This window comes from Hyposmocoma kahamanoa, unplaced genomic scaffold (assembly GCF_003589595.1).
Source record: "Hyposmocoma kahamanoa isolate Upper Pololo Valley unplaced genomic scaffold, ASM358959v1 76, whole genome shotgun sequence".
Lineage (NCBI taxonomy): Eukaryota > Metazoa > Arthropoda > Insecta > Lepidoptera > Cosmopterigidae > Hyposmocoma > Hyposmocoma kahamanoa.
In genome coordinates, this window is record NW_020653900.1 from 9,887,304 (window position 1) to 9,910,863 (window position 23,560).

Genomic DNA, 23,560 nt, shown 5'->3' on the forward strand with positions numbered 1-23,560 from the left:
TCAAATTGGAATCGATCGGATCGGTTAGCCCATCCTCAATATATTATCCTCGACTCGGAAAAGACGCAGTATCTGATCGGGAGAGGCAATTAAAATCAAGGCCCTGGTTGTCATGGTGACAGTGATTTGTTGATTACATGTATTGTTTTAAGTGAAAAGTCCACTTTTATTTGCCGGAAAACATTTTATTTAATTTGTGAAAGCCGAAACGAACCAGGAACAACATCGTTGGCATCCAAGGGACCACTTCGAGAGTACCCTTTCAAACAAAAGAAGAATTTTCAAAATCGGTGCACAGTTGATGGAGAAATTGGTGAATACACGGACATGCCTGTAAAATTTGAGGATTTCCTTCGGTTTTAATGGGATCCCCTCATCAGATTCTGACTTGGTGATAATCACCACCACGAGAGTGTGCATCATTTCAATCAAAAAAAGAATTTTCAAAATCGGTCCACAATGACGGAGATATCTGAAAACATACATACATACAGCCGAGCGTATAACCTCCACCTTTTTTGAACTCGGTTAAAAAATGATTATTATTTTGGTCTACATGCGCATCTTTAGGCTCCTAAGGCCAAGCAAAATGAAACAGGAGAAGCGCTAAACGCCCAATATTAAAATGTGCAAATATAATTACATGCTTCAGGGCCATTCTCGTATGCCCTCAATTTTGTATGAAAATCGCAAATGGGATTTTTTAAAGTATTTTTTTAGATACCCTATGGTCATGTCTACATGCGAAATATAGCATTCAAATTGCGCTTTTGAATGCTATATTTCTCGTTCATTTAAATGCACAATGGGATAGGCAATAAAAATAAATTGTATATAGGATAGTATTCTTGACATTCTTTTTAATTTAATAATCTCAGCACAGTGTACTAAAAAAACCGACCTCAAAAGGTCGTGGAATCACAATTACTTTTATTGAAATCGATTGCTGGAAAGTGTGCAAAACCGGATGCGGATTCATCCCTTAGTTTGCCACACTAATACACACAGAGTATTTTCTTCAAATTTAAATGGGACCACGACTCTCCTACCCTCTTTTCAACAAAAAAAAACTATCAAAATCGGTTCACAAAAAACCGGAGTTATCGCGTAACATACATACAAAAAAAGTCGAATTAAGAACCTCCTCTCTTTTTTAAAGTCGGTTAAAAATGGTCTCCACTCTGCTTATTATTTTATATAAATCTGTAGAAGTCAGAACCGGGTCTATTGCAATCCAGACAACGAATAAAAACAAAAATAATTAAACATATTTATTACTATTTGTCATTCATAGTCGTACAACACTAGATCGTCAATATCATAGCATAGACGTACAATAATAAAACAAGTATTTTGTTAATATAACTGTAGAATACAAAAATTCAGTCTGAGTAAAGTGTTCTGCTCTCCAGAAAAACGTCGCGTTGAAATCGCCAGCATAAACAGACCTTTAGTATATATTAACAACATTTAGTACCATACATTTCGTTCTTCTTTAATTCTTCCATTTTATTGACTGAAACATAAATAAGAAACTTTTAAAAAACCCAAACATATTTGAATCTTCGTGATAACATTAAAAAAAACGGGATTATTTATTCCATATTATATTAATGTTACTGTTTGTTTTGTGGATGCTGGATGAGGAAGGTCGGGTTCTATTCTCGGTAGGACCAAATTGGGAAAAGACCTTTTCTAAATTGATTCTGATCTGGGTGTTCCGGGTAGTGTGTGATTGAGACCAGGTAATTGGTGTGGCAGTCTGGCTTTTCATTTTTATTATAAAAGATAAATGTTACAATTTAAAATACAATGCTAAGGAACAATACGATCGTCACTAATAACCAACATTATAATAATTAAGTTTATTAAATATCAAGACATTTTAATACCATGATATTCGATTATTTTTTAATATTATCCAAGTGCGGGAGGGATATGTTTTTCACGTGTATGTATGTACACACATCAAAAAAAGTTTGCGATCACTTCGAAAAACTGAAATCTTTTTTGTTACTGTAGATTATATTATTATTTTTTCTTCTTTTTAGATTCTTTATTTAAAAATAAATTAGAACATAAAACAATGACCACGTTCAATTGTTTTTTCATATAAAAAGGCTTTCAGTCCTAGCTTACGCTCATTCAGAAATCTGATTTAGTCAATTATAAACGATTCAAGACATTTTTCGCGGAAAGTTGTGATTGAAAAAATGCCAAGAGGATTATCAGAGGTTTTACGAGCTAGAATAGTAACTTTGAGGGAAGAAGGATACACCACGAGAGTAATAGCACGCAGACTTGCTATATCCCAATCCTGTGTCGTGGCTACGTTGCAGAGGTATCACGGAATGGGGAATTTAGCTGACCGACCCCGCAGCGGTCGCCCAACTGTTTTGACAGCTGCCCAAAAGCGCTATATTAGATTGCTGGCAGCCCGTGATCCAACAATCAACGCCACTAAAATAAAAGCAGAAGTCAGGGCCGCCTCTGGGCTTGAAGTTAGCACGCCGACCGTTCGCAATTGCTTGGACCAGGCTGGATTACGAGCACGGAGGTCTTGGCGAGCTCCGCTCAATTCCCGGCAACGTCAACAACGAAGATTGCAGTGGGCTAGACTTCGGCAAAATGAAGAAGGTGAGGACGAAAACATTTGGCAAAACCGTCTCTTCGTTGACGAATCCCGAATCAGCACTCATCCAGATAACCGACGTGTCCGTGTCTGGAGAAGACCAGGCGACCGTGAAAGACAAAGAACTGCCACTGGAACAGTTCAGCAAGGCGGAAAATCGGTGTCCTTTTGGGGTGGCATTATGATTGGAGCTAGAACGCCTTTGATCCCGTATCGGGGCTTCATGACAGCAGACATGTACAAAGCAGTTGCTATTGATGATATCGTCAGACCATTCCGAGTAAACCATGGGCACCAATTTGTACTGGTCGATGATAATGCGCCCGCACATCGAGCTCAACGAGTCAATGCTGCTCTTCAAGAATACGATATCACACGATTAGACTGGCCTGCCGGCTCGCCCGACTTAAACCCAATAGAGCACGCGTGGGATGCTCTTAAACGAGCAATATGGAACCGTGAGCCACGTCCCCAGACAGTTCCAGAGCTCAGGGAAGCCGCTATTGAAGAATGGGATAGGTTACCCCAGGAAATGCTGGATAACTTGATCCTCAGCATGCCCAGGAGGAGCTTCGCATGTATTCGAGCCAGGGGAGGAGTTATTTTATATTGAATTCACACCTTTTAATAATAAATTGTTGTTTAAGTTTAATTAAACAGTCTTTTTCTTTCTATGAAATTTCTATCACTATTACATTATGATTAATGGCTCAATTTTTTAAAATAATTAATAAAAAATAGTTTTATATTTTAATTTCAAACAGGGTATTCCTATTTAAAGAAAGCATACAACATAGATTTTTTCTTGATAAAGTTAAATTTAAAGAATTATAGGAGCTTATGCTATTGATCGCAAACTTTTTTTGATGTGGTCTATCCATTTCTATATTTCCCTGTACAGGCTAAGAGTTACAAATGGCGACTTTTAGCAGCGATGCCAACACGCGTTCGTAAAACGCACAATTGCATCGCTACACTTGCGATTAGGCTATTCAATCGATGCAAACGCGCAACTGCATCGACGGAATCGCTTATAAATCCCAAGTGTAGCGATGCAGTCGCGTGTTTGCATCGCTGCTTAAAGTCGCGCGTTTGCATAGCTGCTTAAAGTCGTGCGTGTGTGTAAAGGTAGACGATTAGCTACAGCATCGCGTTTTTATAGCTGCTTAAAGTCGTGCGTGTGTGTAAAGGTAGACGATTAGCTATTGCATCGCGTTTGCATAGCTGCTTAAAGTCGTAAAGGTAGACGATTAGCTACTGCATCGCGTTTGCACCGCTGCTTAAAGTCATGCGTGTGTGTAAAGGTAGACGATTACCTACAGCATCGCATTTGCATAGCTGCTTAAAGTCGTGCGTGTGTGTAAAGGTAGACGATTAGCTACAGCATCGCGTTTGCACCGCTGCTTAAAGTCGTGCGTGTGTGTAAAGGTAGACGATTAGCTACAGCATTGCGTTTGCATAGCTGCTTAAAGTCGTTCGTGTATGTAAGGGTAGACGATTAGCTACTGCATCGCGTTTGCATAGCTGCTTAAAGTCGTGCGTGTGTGTAAAGGTAGACGATTAGCTACTGCATCGCGTTTGTATAGCTGCTTAAAGTCGTAAAGGTAGACGATTAGCTACTGCATCGCGTTTGCACCGCTGCCTAAAGTCGTGCGTGTGTGTAAAGGTAGACGATTGTAATGTATTTCGTCACCCAATTAGATACCTTTACAGCTACCAGCCCCGACCAGAAATGACACTATTCACTGTATTGAAATTTTTATTGAATTGATATTCAATCATTTTATGTGAAATTGCTTCTAACTTTTAGACTTGTTCGTGAAATTACTTCACTAGTGTGGTACATAATATTAATACAAAGCGAACACAAAGACAATTTCTTTCGATCCGATAGGACTCGAACTTGCGTCCACGGGATATCGTGCCTTCGCTCTTCCAAATGAGCTACAGGTTTGTTTAGCAGGTTGATGAAATTTTACTGTGTCTGAGATCTTTGTATTACAGTAAGTTATTTTTTTCAAACATGCTCGGAAATGTTTGCATTACTTTAAAAAAAAAAGACGCTACAAAGTTTGTCATTTATGTAGGCGTTATCCAGGGATGTAAACCTTTTTCGATATATAGATTTCATCACGTTTTCACAAATATATAATCAATCTTTGTATTAATAATTATTACTGCGTTCCGGTTTTAGTGAAATTACAGGTACATGGGACTTGTCAACTTATGTCCCAGGGTGATAGGCGCAGTGGCAGTGTCTCTCAGTTCTTCGCGATTTGAACTCTGAGTGGCACCGCAACTGTTATGGACAGGCATATAGTTTACCACAAGGCACACGACTTGCTCGTCCCATCACAGTCTTGATATTATAAAAAAAAACTATACCAAACTAGTGGAGTTATATAAAAAAAAACAAAATGATAATCGCGGTGGTTGAATCGTGAAATTCAATAGAAAATAAATACTATAATGAACTTACTGTATCTCTCAGTGTATTTTCAGCGAGTATATACTCCTCACTCTGGGGGCTTAGGGTCATCTTGTAGTTAGTTAGAGCAGCGCGGTCCTTTTGCTTTGCTAGCGTTTCAATTACTACAGAATGTATCTGAAAGCAAAACAAAGGGTTTTACGGGACTACGCAACTGTAGTGTCTTTTTTGAAGAAAATGACAGTTCAATGCGTAAAAGTGTGGCCCGCTTGCGAGCAGCTATCTAAAATATAAAAAAGAAAAGAAAAATAAAAGATAATAAAGATAAAAATTCTATCGATTATCGACTGAATGTTGGTCAGGCTTATGCAATAAATAGCCAAATTTGTTTCATTCGAATCATCATTGGCCCATTACTCGTCCAAGTGACAATATATTTTGTCTAATATATTTGTAAAACATTAACAACCTCGCATATTACTAACATCATACATGACAACTTTTGTTCCATAACTTTTAATAATTCATCGTACAAAAATAAAAATATTTAAATAGATCACTCTAAAAGATGACATCTCTGTGCAAAATGCAGGAGCACGGCTGGGGGTCATCGCCTTACTACCCAATACAGATCTAAAACGTGTCAGATACTACAACAAAAACTTGAAAGTTTATTGTTCATTAATTTATTATGTTTTGTCATGGAACAAAAGTTGTTGTTTATGATGTTAGTAATATAGTCCCGAGTGTTGTGTATTTTACAGATAGCCCTGTATATCTTTGTAATTTAAAAAATATTTAAAAGTTGTTTTAAAGATTCACACGAAGCTAAAAATCATTCTTGTAACGCCTAGTATAATGTCCTACGGGATGCTCGTGTGGGGTAAAGCGGCAGTTATACAAACCACGTTAGTGTTGCAAAAACGAGCAATTCGTTCTGTGTACCGTTTAGGTTATCGGGTTTCTCTCAGAGAAAAGTTTAAGGAGACTGGTATTATGACTGTGGCATCACAGTACATTTACTCAAATATTTGGTGTGCCCGTAAAAATATACACAATTTCATTAAGAAAGAAGATATTCATAATATTAACCTTAGAACTAAGTCCAAACTCACGGTATCATGATTTCGTTTAACTAAGGTTCTCTTATGGGGAACAGTATACGCTTTTACAATAAGATTCCGGAGAATATATTAAGATTATCATTTCCTAAGTTTAAAACTTACATTAAAAGTATATTAATTGCAAAGTTATATTACAAAACTGAAGAGTATGTGTTAGATAAAGATGTATGGAAAGACAACATCTAGCAGTTTAGATTCCACACATTATTATGATTCAAATAAGCATTTAAGTTTATTTGAAAAGAGCAATTCCCCCACAGTTTCTTGTTCATTCTTCTCAGGGAGATCAGTGTTATGAACGAGCAGTAGCTTAAACAAATGACGTTTTTAAGTGTAGACTTTGCTTTTATAACCTGCGTATCACAGAGTAGTAAATAATTGATTGATACCTCTAAGTATAATAATTTTGTGTAGTTGTTAATAAGTACAATTTGAATTGTGTTGTTTGCAGGTTGTAGATATCTTCTAAATAATTATTTTAAGTACTTCGGAGTTACTGTTATATACGCATCTATAGACTTACCTTATACGCCAATGCCAGTCTGAGTTTGTCATCTCCTGCTTTCTGAACACAAGTGGCTAACAACTGCTTGCTTGCCTCTAGCTCGCTCAACCTAGACAGAAGGGTTTCCATTGGAATGTGAGATGACAATGTGGTACGGCCTAGCCAGTCCTGAAAATTATAACTTATTTATAAAAAACATATCAAAGAAACAACAAACAAGTTTTATTGAGATCGGTTAACGGGAAGTGGGTGAAATCCAATAAACCGGGTTCACCTCTAATTTGCTACCCTTACAGGTGGAATATTTCTTCAAATTTGAATGGGACCACTATTCAGATACCATACTTTCAACATAAAAAAGTATCATCGAAATCGGTTCATAAATGTCGGAGTAATTGGACTGTATTTGTTTCGTGTGTATGTTACATGAAACAAATACAGTCCAATTGAGTACCTCATTTTTTATAGTCGGTTAAAAATGTGGCATTATAAAATGGGAGGAAACAATCGTCACTACATTTATTGTTCATTTCTGATAAATTATTTATCTATTTCATCCGTGGTTGTTCTTCTTTTAGATATATATAAATAGATTGTTATTCTAATGTCAGAATTTGGAGCTCACATTGATGTTTTCGACAACAATATTTATAGAATTCGTACGAATCTCCTCATATATTTCAACTCGTCTTCTCAATAGTGCTGCCAAATTAATATCTATGTTAGTGTTTAGTCGCATTACTTTTAAGTTTGTCTCATTTTTCCTTTTTTTCCCCACTTATGCAAATACAATGTGTTGGTTTGCACTCTCGACATATTTACAGACGTTATTAAATATTTTATAAATTCCTCCTAAATTTTTCTTTTTCCTAAATTCTCATTTTTTATTTAATTGCGGTAACCAAGTTTGACCTAAAGGTTATTGACGCGCACTACACGTGTCACAGGTACCGGCAACCATTTGAACAATTACCTATGCGCACTATGCGCAGAAAATACGCATTTTAAACCTATTTAATGGCAGGGTACGAGTAGAGACGGGGGGGAGTATCGTATCGAGCGCGTGATTGGTAGATCATCAGTCGACATCGCGCATACGTTCTAGTTTCTCATGAAATGCAACGTGGTTTGTGTGTGTTGTAAACAAGACTTAGTGCAAAAAAATAATCGCTACCACGTTCATTACTATCAAGTGCATTCTTATGGGAGGATGTGAAACGTTTAGTTTACGCAGATTACGAGTGTCGAAGAATTGCGCTCAAAAATCGTCTCTAGTTTCTTTCTGCTTTTTCTGTTGTGAAGAATGTACTAAGTTGAAACGAAACTCTGCACACGCATCCGGTGCGGAGCCTACCACCAGCTGTGGAGCTAGGTACTTCTAGCACTACTTTCGTGTAACCTAAACTTTAGGTTTAGGTAACGTTAGGTAAGTACCAAATCTAATTGGAAATGAAACTATTTTTCCGGATTTAAATCGCGTATATTGGTTTTTTCAAACAAACCGACGTTTCGGGCCCTTTACAGGTCCCATGGTCACGGTTGACCATATATTATAAAATAGTTTCATTTCCTATGTGTAACAATCGCGAAAACCTAACTTTTCTAACTAATATAAATAATTAGTAAATTATAACAGTACTAGTACATAATCATTATTTAAAAAATAGGTAAATAAGCGATAGAGAATGATTACGTATTGCTCGGTGAAGCGAGTGGCGGGGTCACTTGGGGGGGCAATTTTACAAAACTTCACTAGATACAATTAGCCAGAATATTGAACAGAATATTTTTTTATTTTTTATTTTTTTTTATTTTTTTTTTAGATGACTTAGCATTAATTCTATTGTTAATTTCTTAAATATGGCGAGAAAGCAAATCAACACCCTGTATGTTTACACTTCGCATAGTAACAAAATAATACAAAATGAATACTACAAATTGTATCTCAAACAGATAACCTATCACAAACTCGAATTTTTTTTCCGAAATAACGTTTGTTCGAATTTTAATTACACCGAAAACCGAATTATAACGAAATTGTTGTTCTTTCAGGATATGTTGGATGTTTATCGCAGACACGATTAGGTTCGGTTAGGTTAGGTTAAGTTCCACCGCAGCGACGGTACCTACGGCTGCGCCAGTGGAGGAAGTTGAGATGTCTATTGATGGACAGGCTTGAACTCAACTTCCTCCAGACGAACCTGAACCACTGCGCCAGAGCACAGGACTTATTCATGCAGTCCATGGCGCAGTGGTCAGTGGACGTTGCGGTAGCCGCTGACCCGTACTACGTTCCCAGGCATTCCAACTGGGCTGGGGACATGGACGGCGTCGTGGCTATCGTCACGCCGTCAGCAGCTCCCCCTCTCATCGTAAAAGAGAGGGGGGCCGGTTACGTGGTGGCAGTGTGCGGAGGAGGGTTGGCGGTAGTGGGCGTTTATTTTTCGCCCAACCGCCCAATGGCCGAGTTTGAGCCGTTCTTGTTGAGGCTCAGCTCGGTCGTGAGGAGGCTCGCCCCGGCGAAAATTTTGGTAATGGGCGACCTCAATGCCAAATCGCCGGCTTGGGGCAGCCGCTTGCCCAACGCCAAGGGGCGAGCGGTACAGGCGTGGGTGACGGCCAATGGCCTGGTCGTCGCTAACCGCGGCACCGCCAACACCTGCGTGAGGAGGTGGGGGGGTTCCATCGTGGACATAACGTTCGCGACCCCCACCCTAGCCTCACAAGTGCAGGACTGGCGGGTGCTGGAGGGGGAGGAGACCCTTTCGGACCACGTATACATAAGGTTCAGGGTCTCCTCCTCGCAGGCGTCAACGACGGCGCCTGCACGGCGAGGGCGAGGGCGAGAGGGGTTTCCCCGTTGGGCCCTCGCCAAATTCGATGCCGAAAGGGCAACGGAGGCGGCTATCGTGGCTGCATGGGGCGCTTCCCCCCAAGTGGGCTCGAACGAGATGGCAGTCAGGTTCAGAAGGAATCTGACTGCCATCTGCGATGCCGCAATGCCTCGTAGCGGCGGCAGGCCTCCCAACAAGAGGGAGGTCTACTGGTGGACGCACGAGCTCGCGCTTCTGCGATCCGCCAGCAACGCCGCGCGGAGGGCGCACAAGCGGTGTCGCAGAAGGCGTCACACGCCCCAGGAGGAGGAGAACCACCACGCCGCCTATAGGGCGGCGCAAGAGGAGTTCCGAGTCGGCATAAGCCGGGCCCAAGATCTGGCCCGGCAGGGGTTCCTGGCCACGTTGGATGGGGACCCCTGGGGACGCCCGTACAAGATGGTGCGCAACAAGTTGCAGCACCGGGCGCCCCCCGCCGAGACGATGGAGACGGAGCTCCTCGGTCAAGTGGTGGCTGGCCTGTTCCCGGAGGGGGATGAGAGTTTCTCTCCTCCCTCCATGGCTCCGCCGATTGCGGAGCCGGAACAGGCCGATACAGTTCCTCCAGTCACACAGGAGGAACTAAAGGCGGCAGCGGACCGGCTCAGAGCCACAAGAAAGGCCCCCGGTCCGGACGGTGTGCCAGGGAAAGTCCTGGCACTTGCGTTGGAACACCTGGGAGAACGCGTATTGAAGCTCTTCGATGCCAGCTTGGCGTCGGGGAGCTTCCCCCAGGTGTGGAAGGAGGGCCGCCTTTGCCTCCTCCTGAAGGAAGGGCGTCCGGTCGAGTCCCCATCAGCGTATCGGCCCATCGTGCTGCTCGATGAGGCGGGTAAGCTTTTCGAGCGAGTGCTCGCTGCCCGCATCATCGAGCTCCTCGACAGTGTGGGCCCCGATGTGTCGTCGCACCAGTTCGGATTTCGGGCTGGGCGTTCGACCATCGATGCGATAGCGGAGCTAAGGGGACAGGTGAGGAGGGCCAAGGCGGAGCGGGGGATTGTTGTGGCGGTGTCGTTGGACATCGCCAACGCGTTCAACAGTCTCCCGTTCTCCGTCATCGAGGAGGCCCTAAAGTTCCACCGCCTGCCTCAATATCTGAGGCAGGTGGTGTCGAGCTACCTCACCGGGAGGAAGATCTTCTTCCTTGACCGGAACGGGGAGATGAAGGAGCGGAGCATGTGCCGCGGGGTTCCACAGGGCTCGGTTCTGGGCCCGCTATTGTGGAACCTCGGGTACGACTACGTGCTCCGAGGATCTCTCCCCGTTGGACTGGGTGTCATCTGCTACGCAGATGACACTCTAGTCTACGCCCGGGGGCGGGATTGGGGGGAAGCGTCGCGACTGGCTACGGAGGGAAGCGCCCTAGTGGTCAGCCGCATTGGGGAGCTGGGGCTCACGGTCGCCTTCGACAAAACCGAGGTCATAGCATTCTATGGCCTCCGTCGAGGGCCTCCGCCCGGCTCCTGGGTGGAGGTGGGAGGTAGGAGGGTCGGGGTGAGCCCTCATATAAAGTACCTTGGGCTCACCCTGGACAGCCGGTGGAACTTCAAAGAGCACTTCCACCGGCTGTCGCCGCGACTCGTGTCCGCCGCGGCGGCGCTTGGGCGCCTTATGCCAAATGTGGGGGGACCCAGCTCCCTGTGTCGTCGGCTTTATGCCGGCGTCATACGGAGCATGGCCCTCTACGGGGCGCCCATCTGGGCGGAGGCCCTCACCACCAGACTGCGGCCGCTTCTGCGCAGGCCGCAGAAGCTAATGGCGGTGAGGGCGATTCGGGCGTACCGGACGGTTTCCGGAGCGGCGGCATGCGCCCTGGCTGGATCCGCACCCTGGGAGCTCGAGGCGTCCGTCCTCGAGCAGACTTACAGGTGCCGTGCGGAAGCCAGGGCACGTGGAGAGCGCCCCACACTAGAGGAGCTAGTGGGGGTTCGGCGTGCCGCCAAGACCGCCGTCCAGGCGGGGTGGGAGGAGGCACTCCGATCGGCCAGATACGGGGAGCGCACCGTCCAGGCGCTGCTCCCTGTACTGGCTGATTGGAGAAAGAGGAGGCACGGGTCCCTCACCTACCGTCTTGTTCAGGTACTCACCGGACATGGCTGTTTCGGTGACTACCTGCACAAGATCGCACGGAGGGAGGTGACCCCGGAGTGTCACGAGTGCGGCGCTGCTACAGACTCGGCGAGGCACACCTTGGAGGTGTGCCCGACCTGGAGCCAGCAGCGCCGGGATCTCGTAGAGGTGGTGGGACGAGACCTCTCACTGCCCAGCATAGTTAGAGCCATGCTGGGAAGCGAGAGGTCATGGCAGGCGATGGTCTCCTTCTGCGAGGACGTGATGTCGCAGAAGGAGACAGCCGAACGGGTCCGCGAAGACAGCGCCCTCTCGGACCCCATTCGGCGTCGGCGGAGAGGACGCACGCGACGGCTCTTCGCCGACCGCCTGCGTCCCATCAGCGGAGGCCAGCAGGGTGCGGGGTTGGGAGACCCTGCCCCTGCATTGCACAGGCCTCCGCCGCCGGTAGATGCCCCAAATGTTCCGGGGCATCTCCGTGCAGGTCGCCCCCCATGATTAAGGGGGCGATGGTGTAGGGGTCCGCCCAAAGGCGGACCAGCACCACCGGAGTCGCGGTAGCATCTGAAAGGGACTCCGCGGCTCCGGCGCCAGGTGCGCGCAGGAACATCGTGAGGTTTTTAGTGGGTATGCTCTTGGGGATCGACATAGTCCCCAGGAGAGAGTCCCACATACCCCCGCCGTCTCCCAGCGGCGGGGAATGCGTAACGCATTTTCCTCACGGTAATAATAATAAAAAAAAAAAAAAGGTTAGGTTAAGTTAGGTTTAACACACCCTAGAGGTGTGCAATCGCTGGAGTGAGCAACGCCGCACTCTGGCAGCGACTATAGGGGGAAATCTCTCGCTGCCTAGCGTGGTATCTGCCATGCTAAGCGGCGAGGAATCGTGGGAGGCAGTGGCCTTCTTTTGCGAGGAGGTCATCTCGCAAAAGGAGGCCGCGGAACGGGTGCGCGAAGACGCAGTCGACGCGAACCCGCTCCGGCGCAGGCGACGGGGAAGAAGGCGAGTGCTGTTCGCTGCTCGCCTAATTCCCTAGTGAGGCCAGCGGACAAGGGACGGGGATCCCTTGCCCGCATTGCACGGTCTCACTCGTCGTCTGAGGGGATGGGTTAAGCCTCCGACCCTCCCCTCTTTAGCGCGGGAACTTTGGCAGAAGCCAAGGTGGCCGGGGGCATCGTTGTGGTAGAATCCTCGGGATCCCACGGTGCCCACAACAGCCGCCAAGGGGGTGCGCCGGGGGTTTTTAGTGGGTATGCCCTCCATCGGAGGGTTAGTCCCACATAACCCTCGTGCCTCCCCGGGCTCGAGGGTATGCATAAAGCATTTCCCCCCGATAAAAAAAAAAAAAAAAAGGTTAAGTTAGGTTTAAAAGAAAAAACATTTTCCTCTCAAAATTACTTTCGAGGTTATGAAAATTCTAGAAAACATTATTTCTGGAAATGAAAAAAAGAAGTAGAAAAATAAACATTTCGGGAGGAAGGTATTATTCGCTCTATAGATATTCGTTTAAGAAAATATACTCTGCCTGTTTCGTCCTCTTTTCATGACGTTATAAATCAAAGTGGCCACATGCAATGTTCTTATTATACTCAAACTTAATTTTTTTTTATTTCCCAGGTAAGTAATAGTACTTTGTGTATTAAGGGCGAGAAGAGACTATTAGAAGCCCGAAGTCGAAGACTGAGGTACTTTCGGTGAACTACAATGCCCCAAATAAGACCCTAGGGTTTTTTTTCTTCTCATTACTGACCATGACTGTAATTACATTTGCAATCGGTACATTGATTATAATAAGGTAGTATACGTAATAGTAGTACGTAAGGCAGATTCCCCTGTGAAGCATGAGTAAGAAACTCTAGGGGTTGCTCTTCGTAATATACATTTGTACACAATTGTCAAGTGTTTTTGAGATAGGTCGCGATTCTTAAAAGCAATCGATTTGTTTAAAAACCAACCTTAATACACATAATTTGTTGTATTTTTGAACAGTTTGTGTGCTTTGTTTATTTAATTCAACGGTTAGGACGCGTTCCCATTATGTCGTAACGTTGTATTTATCGTTGGACGACAGTCGCGTCTAGCCTGTTCCAATATCACGATTATCTGTCGTAACTGTGTAGTGGAGTCTCACTAGATCGTGACGACAATTTATCGGTTGACGGCAGCCGCCTTGTCATTTGCACGACGTAATCCCATGAAGCTGCGATTAGCCGTCGTCACATGTTTATCGTGACGTTTTACATATCGTCAGACGACAGTCGTTCTAGCTCTTCCCATTGCCACGACAGTCTGTCGTCGTAACGTCAAAAAAGTCGTGGTAGTCCTGTTATACTATGCGAACAACTTCATTTAAATATACAAGTCACGACACTTTAAACTGCACGATTATCTGTCGTCACGACACAATGGGTACGCGCCCTTACTGCAATTTTGGGCTTTGTACCTTTTTGGTAAAGAACGATTCCACGATGTCCCACTTGCCAGCTTTCGCGTGGACGTTGAGCGCCACCCAATCGTATTGAATTGGACTAACCTGCGACCGACATAATTAGCATCATTTGAAACATGTCCACTGCTGAGCACAGACCTACTTATTTTATTTATTATTTCTGCCGCCAAGCGGTAATGTCAGCTGTGGTCCGGTTTTGAAGGGGAAGGGTGTTGGTGAAATTACAGGCACATGGGACTAGTCAACTTACGGGTCAGGCTAACGGGCGTGGCAGTGCCACTCAAATCCGCAAATTAAATCTCTGATTGGCACTGCAACGACCTCGGTGGCTTAATGGTCTGCACTGTAGGAGCTGGATGCAGAGGTCCCAAGTTAAATTTCCAATTTGGGAAACAAACTATTATAATAATAATAATAATAACGCACACACTCAACATAGCCCCGCACTAGGGAAACCCTGTGTCGCGGGTGCCATGGACACACACATAGACAATCACAAATTACACCCAAACTCACGAGAGAAATAACTGTAGGCCATACAATATTTCTCCCGGCCCGGGAATCGAACCTGGGACCTCTGCTTGGCAGTCCGGCCATACCACATTACCATGTCATAGTACAGGGATTTCCATAGTTTCAGACCAGGCAAATAGGTATGGTTGCCTGGCATATTATTATTTATTAAATAATAAAACGGAATTTAAGTAATTGAAGAAAACTAAGAACACTATACTCCGTCCAGCCATTTATTTCACTTTTTAACCGACTTCAAAAAAGGAGGAGGTTCTCAATTCGACTGTATGTTTTTTTTGTATGTATATTACGCGATAACTTCGGTATTTGTGCACCGATTTTCATGATTCTTTTTTTGTTAGAAAGACGATACCTCCATAGTGGTCCCATTTAATTTTGAAGAAAATCATGCACCTCTAAGAGTGGCTGTTCACGCATGAAGATTAATTTTTATAAATAGCGCCTAAATTTTATTATAAGGAGCAATTATTTTAATGGTTGATTTTGCTATTCTCTAATTCAAGGCGTTTTTCTCACTCAATATACTTTAGAGTAGTGAGAACAGATTTTTATTATCTCCTGTGTCAAATTCCGTACAGTGGCGAACTAGGAGATGAATCCGGGTTTGCGTACTTTCCGGTAACCGATTTCAAAAAAACTTGGCAAATGAATGTAAATCCACGTACTTTTGAGGTTCGTTTTTTTTAGTACTCTGCACTGAGATTATATTATGACAGCTCGAATTCTAATCAATTAGTGATATCCTAATGCGTTTACGATACGATTTTTTTATGACAATCGATTTTATTTATGAAGAAGTTTAAAACGGGAATGTGAGCGGGTCAAAAAAAGATATTGTCTGATTGGGATCGTGATGTTGCCTTTGACAATTTGTGTACTCAAGAATTAATAATTAATCTTAATGGGAATTCATTAATGATTTCCGTTCATGTGGAGAAGAATCCGACGATTCATAATAATAAACAATAAAAATGTATTATAATTATTTATAATTTTTATTTATATTATTTATTTTTATTATTTAATTTTTATGTTGAGTGTGTGTGTGCGTTATTAATTTATTCCATTTCATTATAATTTATTAGAAAGGTACCAAAATTCATCAACTTAAATAATCTTCGCTATGTAATCTGCTGGTTCGATAAATATTGGAGCTAAAGAGCACGTCGCTTCACTAAAATTATAAAATACAAGTTTCAGGAAGTAGTTTAAGTAGTATTGAGTTTTTAGTCTATGGTTGTATGTCAATAATTACGGAACTTCGGAGGCTAAATAAATTGTTGAACGGAGTATAGTTTTATCTGCTAAACCACAAGGTAATTAAATTAAAATTATTCAATCTTTTTTGAAGACTTCGGTAGCTGCTAGTTACTGCCTTGGGAGCAACATGGGAAAGTCGTCGGTATGATTCCCGGCAGGACCAATTTAAGAAACGAACGAATTTAAAATACAGCTAAAGGTGTGTTGAGTAAATTTCGTGGATTCCCTACGTAGACACCAGGTGTTCTGTGTGATTGGCTGGCAAATGATTATTATTCATAATTAGCAAGTTTATTTCAGTCCTTTAGCTTCTGCCTACCTGGTGGCGCTGACATAGTGTGAGCGGGGATGTAATATTGCCTGCGCCTTCGTGCCAGTGATGCAAACAGCAATACGCCAGGCAATATAGGGTTGATTTGTTGTTCAGTTCTGCCTTTAATGTGAATTTCTGCCATTCTAAAATACGCAACAGTAAGTAATCAAAATATATTTTTTTTTAATTTGTAGAAAGGGGTACATAGATAAATTAGTAGCGTTATATGTACCCAATAATTTGACGTACTCAGCCACCATTTTGCAATGATAAGCGTCGACTCCGGGCTGATCAAAATGGTTGCTAAGTAGATTGCTCATTTTGCGCAGAAGACCGTCTACGTTGTTGCCTTGTGTTTTCACGTGGTGTTGGAATTGGTACATCTGTAATTTTATAAATCATGTGAGATTACGGGAAACCGCGTAAGAAATAAAATAGTTGCATCTTGTGTAAAAACTTTAGATTTTATCAAACTAGTTGTCAATGGAAGAAAGAGCCTCATACGAAAGTACATTACATTATTATTACCTATTTCTGCCGCCAAGAAGTAATGTGAGCTTTACTGCGTTCCGGTTTTGAAGGGTAAGGGTGTTGGTAAAATTACAGAACATGAAACTTGTAAAAACATTAAAACTAAATTTTAAAAAATACTTTTTAGTAAAAATTAAATATTAATACGTGTTAATTAAATTTTTATTGAATTGATATTCAATTATTTTTGTGAAATGACTCCACTAGTTTGTTATAATTATTAATATAAAGATCGAACACTCAGAAAAAATTCCTTCGATCCGGTCGGATCAATTCAATCAATCAATATCAATTCAATAAAAATTTAATTAACACAGTGAATAGCGACATCTCTCGCCAGGACTGGTAGCTGTAAAGGTACTAACTGGGTGATAAATCTGTAATAGAATTCTCATAGATGGCGCTACGACTAAAAAGTCGTTGAAAGACCAAGTACAAAGACACGACGCAAGCACATAGAGAAATTCGTGAGGTCCGTTGGTTCGTTCCGTGGCTTAGTTGGTATAGTGTCTGGCACGGTATGCAAGAAGACGTCGGTTCGGATCCGACCGGATCGAAGGAATTTTTTCTAAGTGTTTTTTCTGAGTGTTCGATCTTTGTATTAATAATTATTAATATGTGACTGAAATAAATAATTATTATAACTATCTAATTTTAACTAACAACGTATATAGGTACTAACTTTAAATTTATTAGAATAGACTCGTGTTCAACGGTGGGATGTAAATACAAGGGTCAAGGTAGACCTTTATTAACGACTCTCAAGCACACTAAGAGCAATGTCAACACGCAGCAATACGAACGCACCACTACACATAGAAAATTTATGTACGGCGGATGAGCGTGTACGGAAAAACTTAGTTAAGTTTATGTGTTATACTGGAATGTTTTGTTTTGTCGGTCATCGGTTTTGCGTTATGGATTAATCATATGGGATAATGGAACTTATGTTGAACAAGAATTCATAACCTAAAAAAAAATGTATACGAGTAATGTGCGGCATTGGCCCAAGGGAATCTCGCAAGCCGCTGTTTGAGAATTTAAATATTTTGACTTTACCTTCAATGCATATTTATGAAATTTGTCAAACAGCGTCTAATTTTGTTTTTTTTTTAAATGAATAGAAATTAATCCACTCGCAAAAAGAAACCCACACAGACTTGTCGTTGAAAATGTACCTAAAACTACACTTTACTTAAAAACTATAATTGCATGTGCATGAAAATGTATAATACACTACCAACTGAATTAAAAAATCTGTCATTTAAAACAATGACAACTTAACTGTATAAGTATCTATGAAATATCTGATTTAAAAAGGATATTATAGTGTAAATAACTACTTAGAACATTAAAGTTTACGTGCCTTTGTATAATGGTTGAATAGATGAACTCTCAATATAATAACTACCATCCTGTAAAAACCTATCCAATGCAAATAAACCTCATTTCATTTCAATATAACGCGCTGGTTTCTGCATCTCGTCATAACGTCTATTTTTAGTATGTGTGTAAGGCTCAACTCACACTGGCGCAGATTGGAAGCGTCGCGTCGCGTCTCGTCCTGTTTTTCAACTACAACGCATGGCGATGCGCGACGTCGCACGACGAACCTGGGATTAGCGCGCCCGGATCACAGCGCTGGACCAGTTCAGAGACTTTTGAACATTCGTGTATAGCGGTCATGCTCGACAGTGTACAATGGTTGATATCGATCTTATTATAATTGCTCTTATATCTGAAGCTCTAGAGGAAGAAACTGAAATTATTATCAAAAGCTGAAGGGAGAAAAAGAAAACGGAAATATAACCGAACCGAAAACCGAACCTGGTCAATATTTTTTTTAAATTTCTCAGAATATATCAAAGGTAGCAATTATTTAGAAAAGGTAGCAAATAGCAGCAAATGGGTAGCAATTCTTGAATATACACTCAGTACCAGACGCCACAGGCGACCAGCCATCTTGACGGTCACCGTAGCGACGCGCGAAATCGCCAACTTTAACCGCCTCGACGCGCGATTCCATATTTGCATTATACAACTTTGTATCTTAATAATAGGAAAATAGAGATGAAACGCGACGCTTCCACTCCGCGCCAGTGTGAGTTGATCCTAAGAATTGTTTTGTTGCAAACCAGATTGATTTGGCTGACAAGAGGCCCCACCTGTGACCACGGCTGCTACTAAACGCGACAATAGCGCCACCGTTAGAAGGAGTTCGTTCGGCAGTGTTTCGATAAAAAGTGCTAGTAGAACGTGAAAAAGAATTTCTCTTCTTTCTTTTGTTCACGGATCTTAAACGAACTGTATATATATAGGTACATACCTCATTTATTTATAAAAAAGGCAATTAATTAATTTGTATAGTGATACCCATTTTGTTTTATGTGATGTTTGGATTTATTTAGTAAATAAAATGGTGTGCAGTACGAAAACCTTTCATTATATTTTCAAGTTAATAAATTAAATTCAAAATACTGAACAATTATAAAATTATATGATGAAGTCTATGAGATTTTTAAAGCGTAACGAAAATGTGAACAATAGTAAAGACAAACAATTCCAGGATGCAAGTAGTAAGCTAGCCAGTTCAAATGTTCAACCTTTTCCCCGACGATCTCTACCCCGCTCTTGTCCTGCTTTTTGCATCGGTCTGGTATTTACCCTAGCGTTTTTTTCTTTATATAATATTAAGTGACGGGTTGAGTTGCAGTGCCACTCAGAGCTTTAAATCGCAAAGATCTGAAGGGCACTTGCGCCCGTCACCCTGAGACATAAGTTGACAAGTCTCATGTGCCTGTAATTTCACCAGCACCCTTATCCCTCAAAACCGGAACACAGTGACGCTGACATTACTGTTTGGCGGCAGAAATAGGTAAGGTACCCTGGACGAACTCTTTCACAAGGAGCTCTACTACCCAGTTTTCTTTTGTTAACGCAGTGTTATCACCGATCTAGTTAAATATTTTGGTTTTAGTACGAAAGTAAAATTTGGTGAATTTTTAAAAGAATGGATCAAATTTGTTTTAGTAATATAGTCCTGCGAGGTCTTATGTATTTTACAAATAACCCTATATATTTGTAAAGTATAAAATAAAATATACTTACTGCGGCTTCTGGACTCCTCCCCAGCATTCTAAACAAAACAAAGACTGTCAATTAGTTAGGTAATAATTTGTAAAATATTTTCCTTGGTGGAGACTCATGGATCGCAGAACATAAATTATTTCATTTATATATGATTTTTTAGAAAGGCATAACATGAAATCTTGATAATGATTGATTTTAGTTTCTAATTTAAAAAGATATAACAAATGGGCCGTTAATATAAATTAAAATTTACCCAGTTGGCATATCGTTGAATGGTCAATACTTATTTTTGCAAGTTACGACGTTTAGATTTTACATTCAATGTGCTACCATCTAGCGGCAATAGCTGAAAGACGACCAACGATTAACGACAACGACGACGCCAAAAAAGTCGACCATATAGGCAGCGGTATAAGGTTTTTTTGTTTCTTATAACAAAAAAATTATTATATATAAAAAATAAACGATAAATAGAACATTTATTAGAATGAAATGAGACTTTGCGATGATATGAAACACCACGAAGGATAAAACTCGTTTTATTAGGTGCGACTATCATTTCTGTAGCAAAATACGCATAGCAAATGGCATTATACACGATTTTCGAGGTTGAATGCCACCACCGTAACGTACAAAGCGAAAATGGCGGACTGAGCTCAAGTATGCGGAACTACGCGTACTGTTGGCACTCATGCCACGCCCGCTAAGCACTTCTACTGTATTTTTTAGTTCTGTGTTGTGTGAAACTTACGTGAGTAAATCGGCGAGTTCAGTAATTTTGCCTTCGTTCTGAAGAAAGCTGATGTAGAGGTTCAAGGCCAATGGTCGTGAAGACAACAGCTCGTAGACCAATCTTTTGTTTAAAGTCTGGATAAGGAATAGCAGCACCTGGAACGTAAATCAGGAATTTTGCATATTTATTTAATCTTGCTATAAATCAGTAGCGAGGCGTCCATATAACACGACTCCCACCGGCTAAAATTAAACTTAAAAAAACTTATATTCAATGAAAATCGTGTAGTAATTTGTCCTTCATAATACGGAGTACTGTAGTTTCCCGATGGATCTCAGCCAATAATAGCGCGAGGCAAACTGGCCTTAAGTGTTGCCAATTCGCATTTTTAACAGGAAAAATATTTTTTGTTACAGGTGTTTTTTGTTTTGCTCCTACTTTACTAACGACAACTTTCACGCCTCGCCACTGCTATAAATAGATTACAATTGAACGTTTGTCCACGTCGGTGACCCAACGGTTTGTACGGTAGGTGTTGGATGAGGAGGTCCCGGGTTCGATTACTGCTGGGCCCAATTTGGGAAACAAAACTTTTTAATTTGGTTCTGTTCTGGGTGCTCTGAAAAGTGCCCTAGACTTCATTGCTCTGATACACATAGGACAGGGAATTCCCTAGTTTTACCTAGACCAATTTATTGGTGTGGTTGATAATACTATGCTGTAACACTATGTAACATTATGGAAAAGTTGTGTTATTTTAATATATTTATGCCATCATGCAATTAGTCTTGATTGAGATCATAGTAGTTCATTTCCAAATATTAAAATTTGGCTTGTCAGACACCTTCCTCCCTAGTGTGTTCAAACTTAAGTCTCATCTATGGTGGTAGCATGCAACAGCCTGTTTGTTATTATGAGCAATTCTTTCTCTACAGGGCTCAGTTAGCCTGGTTTTTTTTATTATCATAAAATTTGTATTATTTTGAGTTGTGTACCTGGTGTTAAGGGACACACCTGTCCACAGATACAGTGTCACTTGGAACTTTAAATCACAATGATCTGAGGGTCACTGCCAATGCCCCTGTCACACTGAGACATAAGTTGACAAGTCTCATGTGCCTGTCCTTTCTCCAGCACCCTCACACTTCAAAACTGGAATGCAGTAACGCATACATTACCGCTTATGTATGCTGTGGCAGACTTACCCTACCCGGACGAACTCTTTCACAAGGAGTTTTACTGCTACTAAACAAAGCAACTGTTGCAAATTACTACTTCAATTTGAGGAGGCATTTGAAGGTATTTGTGGATCTTATAGTGTCTTTTTTTTAATGGGACAGTATGTTCGTTCGTTGTTTGTTCCTGACGGAATTGTTTTCAAATTTTATTTAGAACTGCGGTAAGTTTATTCTTGTTTAGGAAAATCCATAGTGCAAAAATAGATATTTTCGAGTACTTAAAAATATGTAAGTAAGTATGTACTTACTGTAAGTATAGAATTCCCATCCCCCACAGCTATGGCAGCATCCAGCAGTGCTGTTTTCGATCGTCGACTGCGGTGCGTTTGAAGCCAGCAGCTGCGGCCTAGGACCAGTCGCTGGATGCTGTTTGCTACTGTCTGCTCCAATTCACGCTTTGTTCCTTTAGGCTCCTTTCCAGATTGGGCCTGTACGACTATATTATTTATTAACCATCTTTATAAAGAAGCAGGTTCTCAATGAATAATGAAGATGAATCAATAAAGAGGTATACTGTATGTGGTAAAGTTATAACAAAAATTATAAAAAGAATACTAACTCAAATCTAATACTTTAGGAGCAACAAGAGTATTCAAAGGCAATAAGGTAGTCTTCACACTGATGACACTGCTGAACACGCCCCCATCTTTTTCTCCACTGTACGGCTTCTGGCCTATAGCGAGAATCTCTTGCGGTGATAACTGGAAATAAGAAAAATTCATATTACAGAATAGACAAAAAATTCAGTCTACGGCCGAATTTCTTAACCTTTTTCTAGTCATGGACTACATTTAACATTACCAAGAGCCCGCGGACCCCTTCCGAAAACAAAAAATAATAAATAACACCTAAATCTGGATAGAAAATATTCTACTAATTTCGAAGACAGCAAACCAACATAATAGGTGAACCATGACTAGTAGTGGTAAGGCCACCATGTGAAACAGTACAAACTGTAAGCCCTATTTAGAGACATTAAAAATAATTAAATTTTGGTATGTTTAAAAAACATTGCCTTACCACATCGTCATCAAAAATAAGCGCTTGTGCTTTTGTTTCACTTGTGTTCCAATAGTCATCGTCAGCATCGTCCATTTTTATTAATATTTAATCAAACTGTTTTAAAAATAAACAAATTCACTTAAAATTCACGAAAAATATAAACATTGAAATGCTGTTTGCAAAACGAAACACGTACGAAAGCAAGCAATAAGAAAAAGTGAGAACGAAATATTTCTTTCTCCTTCTTTTGTATGACTTTATCTCTTTCTACTATCCGTATGCGCACGGCAAGTAGAAAGAGATAAAGTGTCACGTCACCATACGTCTGCTGTCAAACAAACGATGGGATGTCAAATTCACGGCTGCGTTCAAAAAAAATTATGATTTTCAAAGCTGCGCGTCAAGTATTTGATACTTCAGCACACTTAGCATGAGCCCGAATCAAAAGTTATCTCTTCTTCGAAGTATCAATTTTCTCTTGAAAATTTTGATTAAATTGACAGTTCGAAAAAGAGAACTTTTGTCTTCGGGCTCATGCTAAGCCTGTAAAATTCATAAAGCAGGTTTTAGAACTAAGGAAAAAACATAATATTTTTATGATATTTTTCGAATTATCGGTGTATCGAGCTGTAATTTCCTTTTACTAATAATAACGCACACACTCATAGGACCCGCACTAGGGAAACACTGTGTCGCGGGTGCCATCCATGGCACATTTAAAACAATAATAAATTACACACAAACTCACGAGAGAAATAATTTTATTCAAATATTTCT

General features: G+C 41.4%; 1 protein-coding gene across 1 annotated transcript; it reads right to left on the reverse strand.

Annotated features, from left to right (window-relative positions):
• Window positions 1-1,267: 1,267 nt before the first annotated feature.
• Window positions 1,268-22,876, reverse strand: LOC113232506 (spermatogenesis-defective protein 39 homolog). The gene is made up of 11 exons (XM_026467257.1): window positions 22,802-22,876; window positions 22,341-22,482; window positions 22,030-22,217; window positions 20,562-20,698; window positions 19,829-19,856; window positions 16,422-16,572; window positions 16,196-16,332; window positions 14,077-14,166; window positions 6,708-6,857; window positions 5,112-5,237; window positions 1,268-1,516 (listed from the first exon to the last, which is right to left on the reverse strand). Exons 1-11 carry the CDS (start codon window positions 22,874-22,876, stop codon window positions 1,496-1,498), a joined length of 1,245 nt encoding a protein of 414 aa, XP_026323042.1. The 3' UTR covers window positions 1,268-1,495.
• Between the last annotated feature and the right edge of the window lie 684 nt (window positions 22,877-23,560).

Coding starts and splice junctions, on each gene's coding strand:
- LOC113232506 (XM_026467257.1), bottom strand. CDS start 22,876: ATGGACGATGCTGACGATGACTATTGGAACACAAGTGAAACAAAAGCA. Junction 20,699..22,029: donor ATGGGAATTCTATACTTACA/GTAAGTACATAC, acceptor TTTACGTTCCAG/GTGCTGCTATTCCTTATCCA. Junction 6,858..14,076: donor AATCGTTCTTTACCAAAAAG/GTACAAAGCCCA, acceptor TATAATTTTCAG/GACTGGCTAGGCCGTACCAC.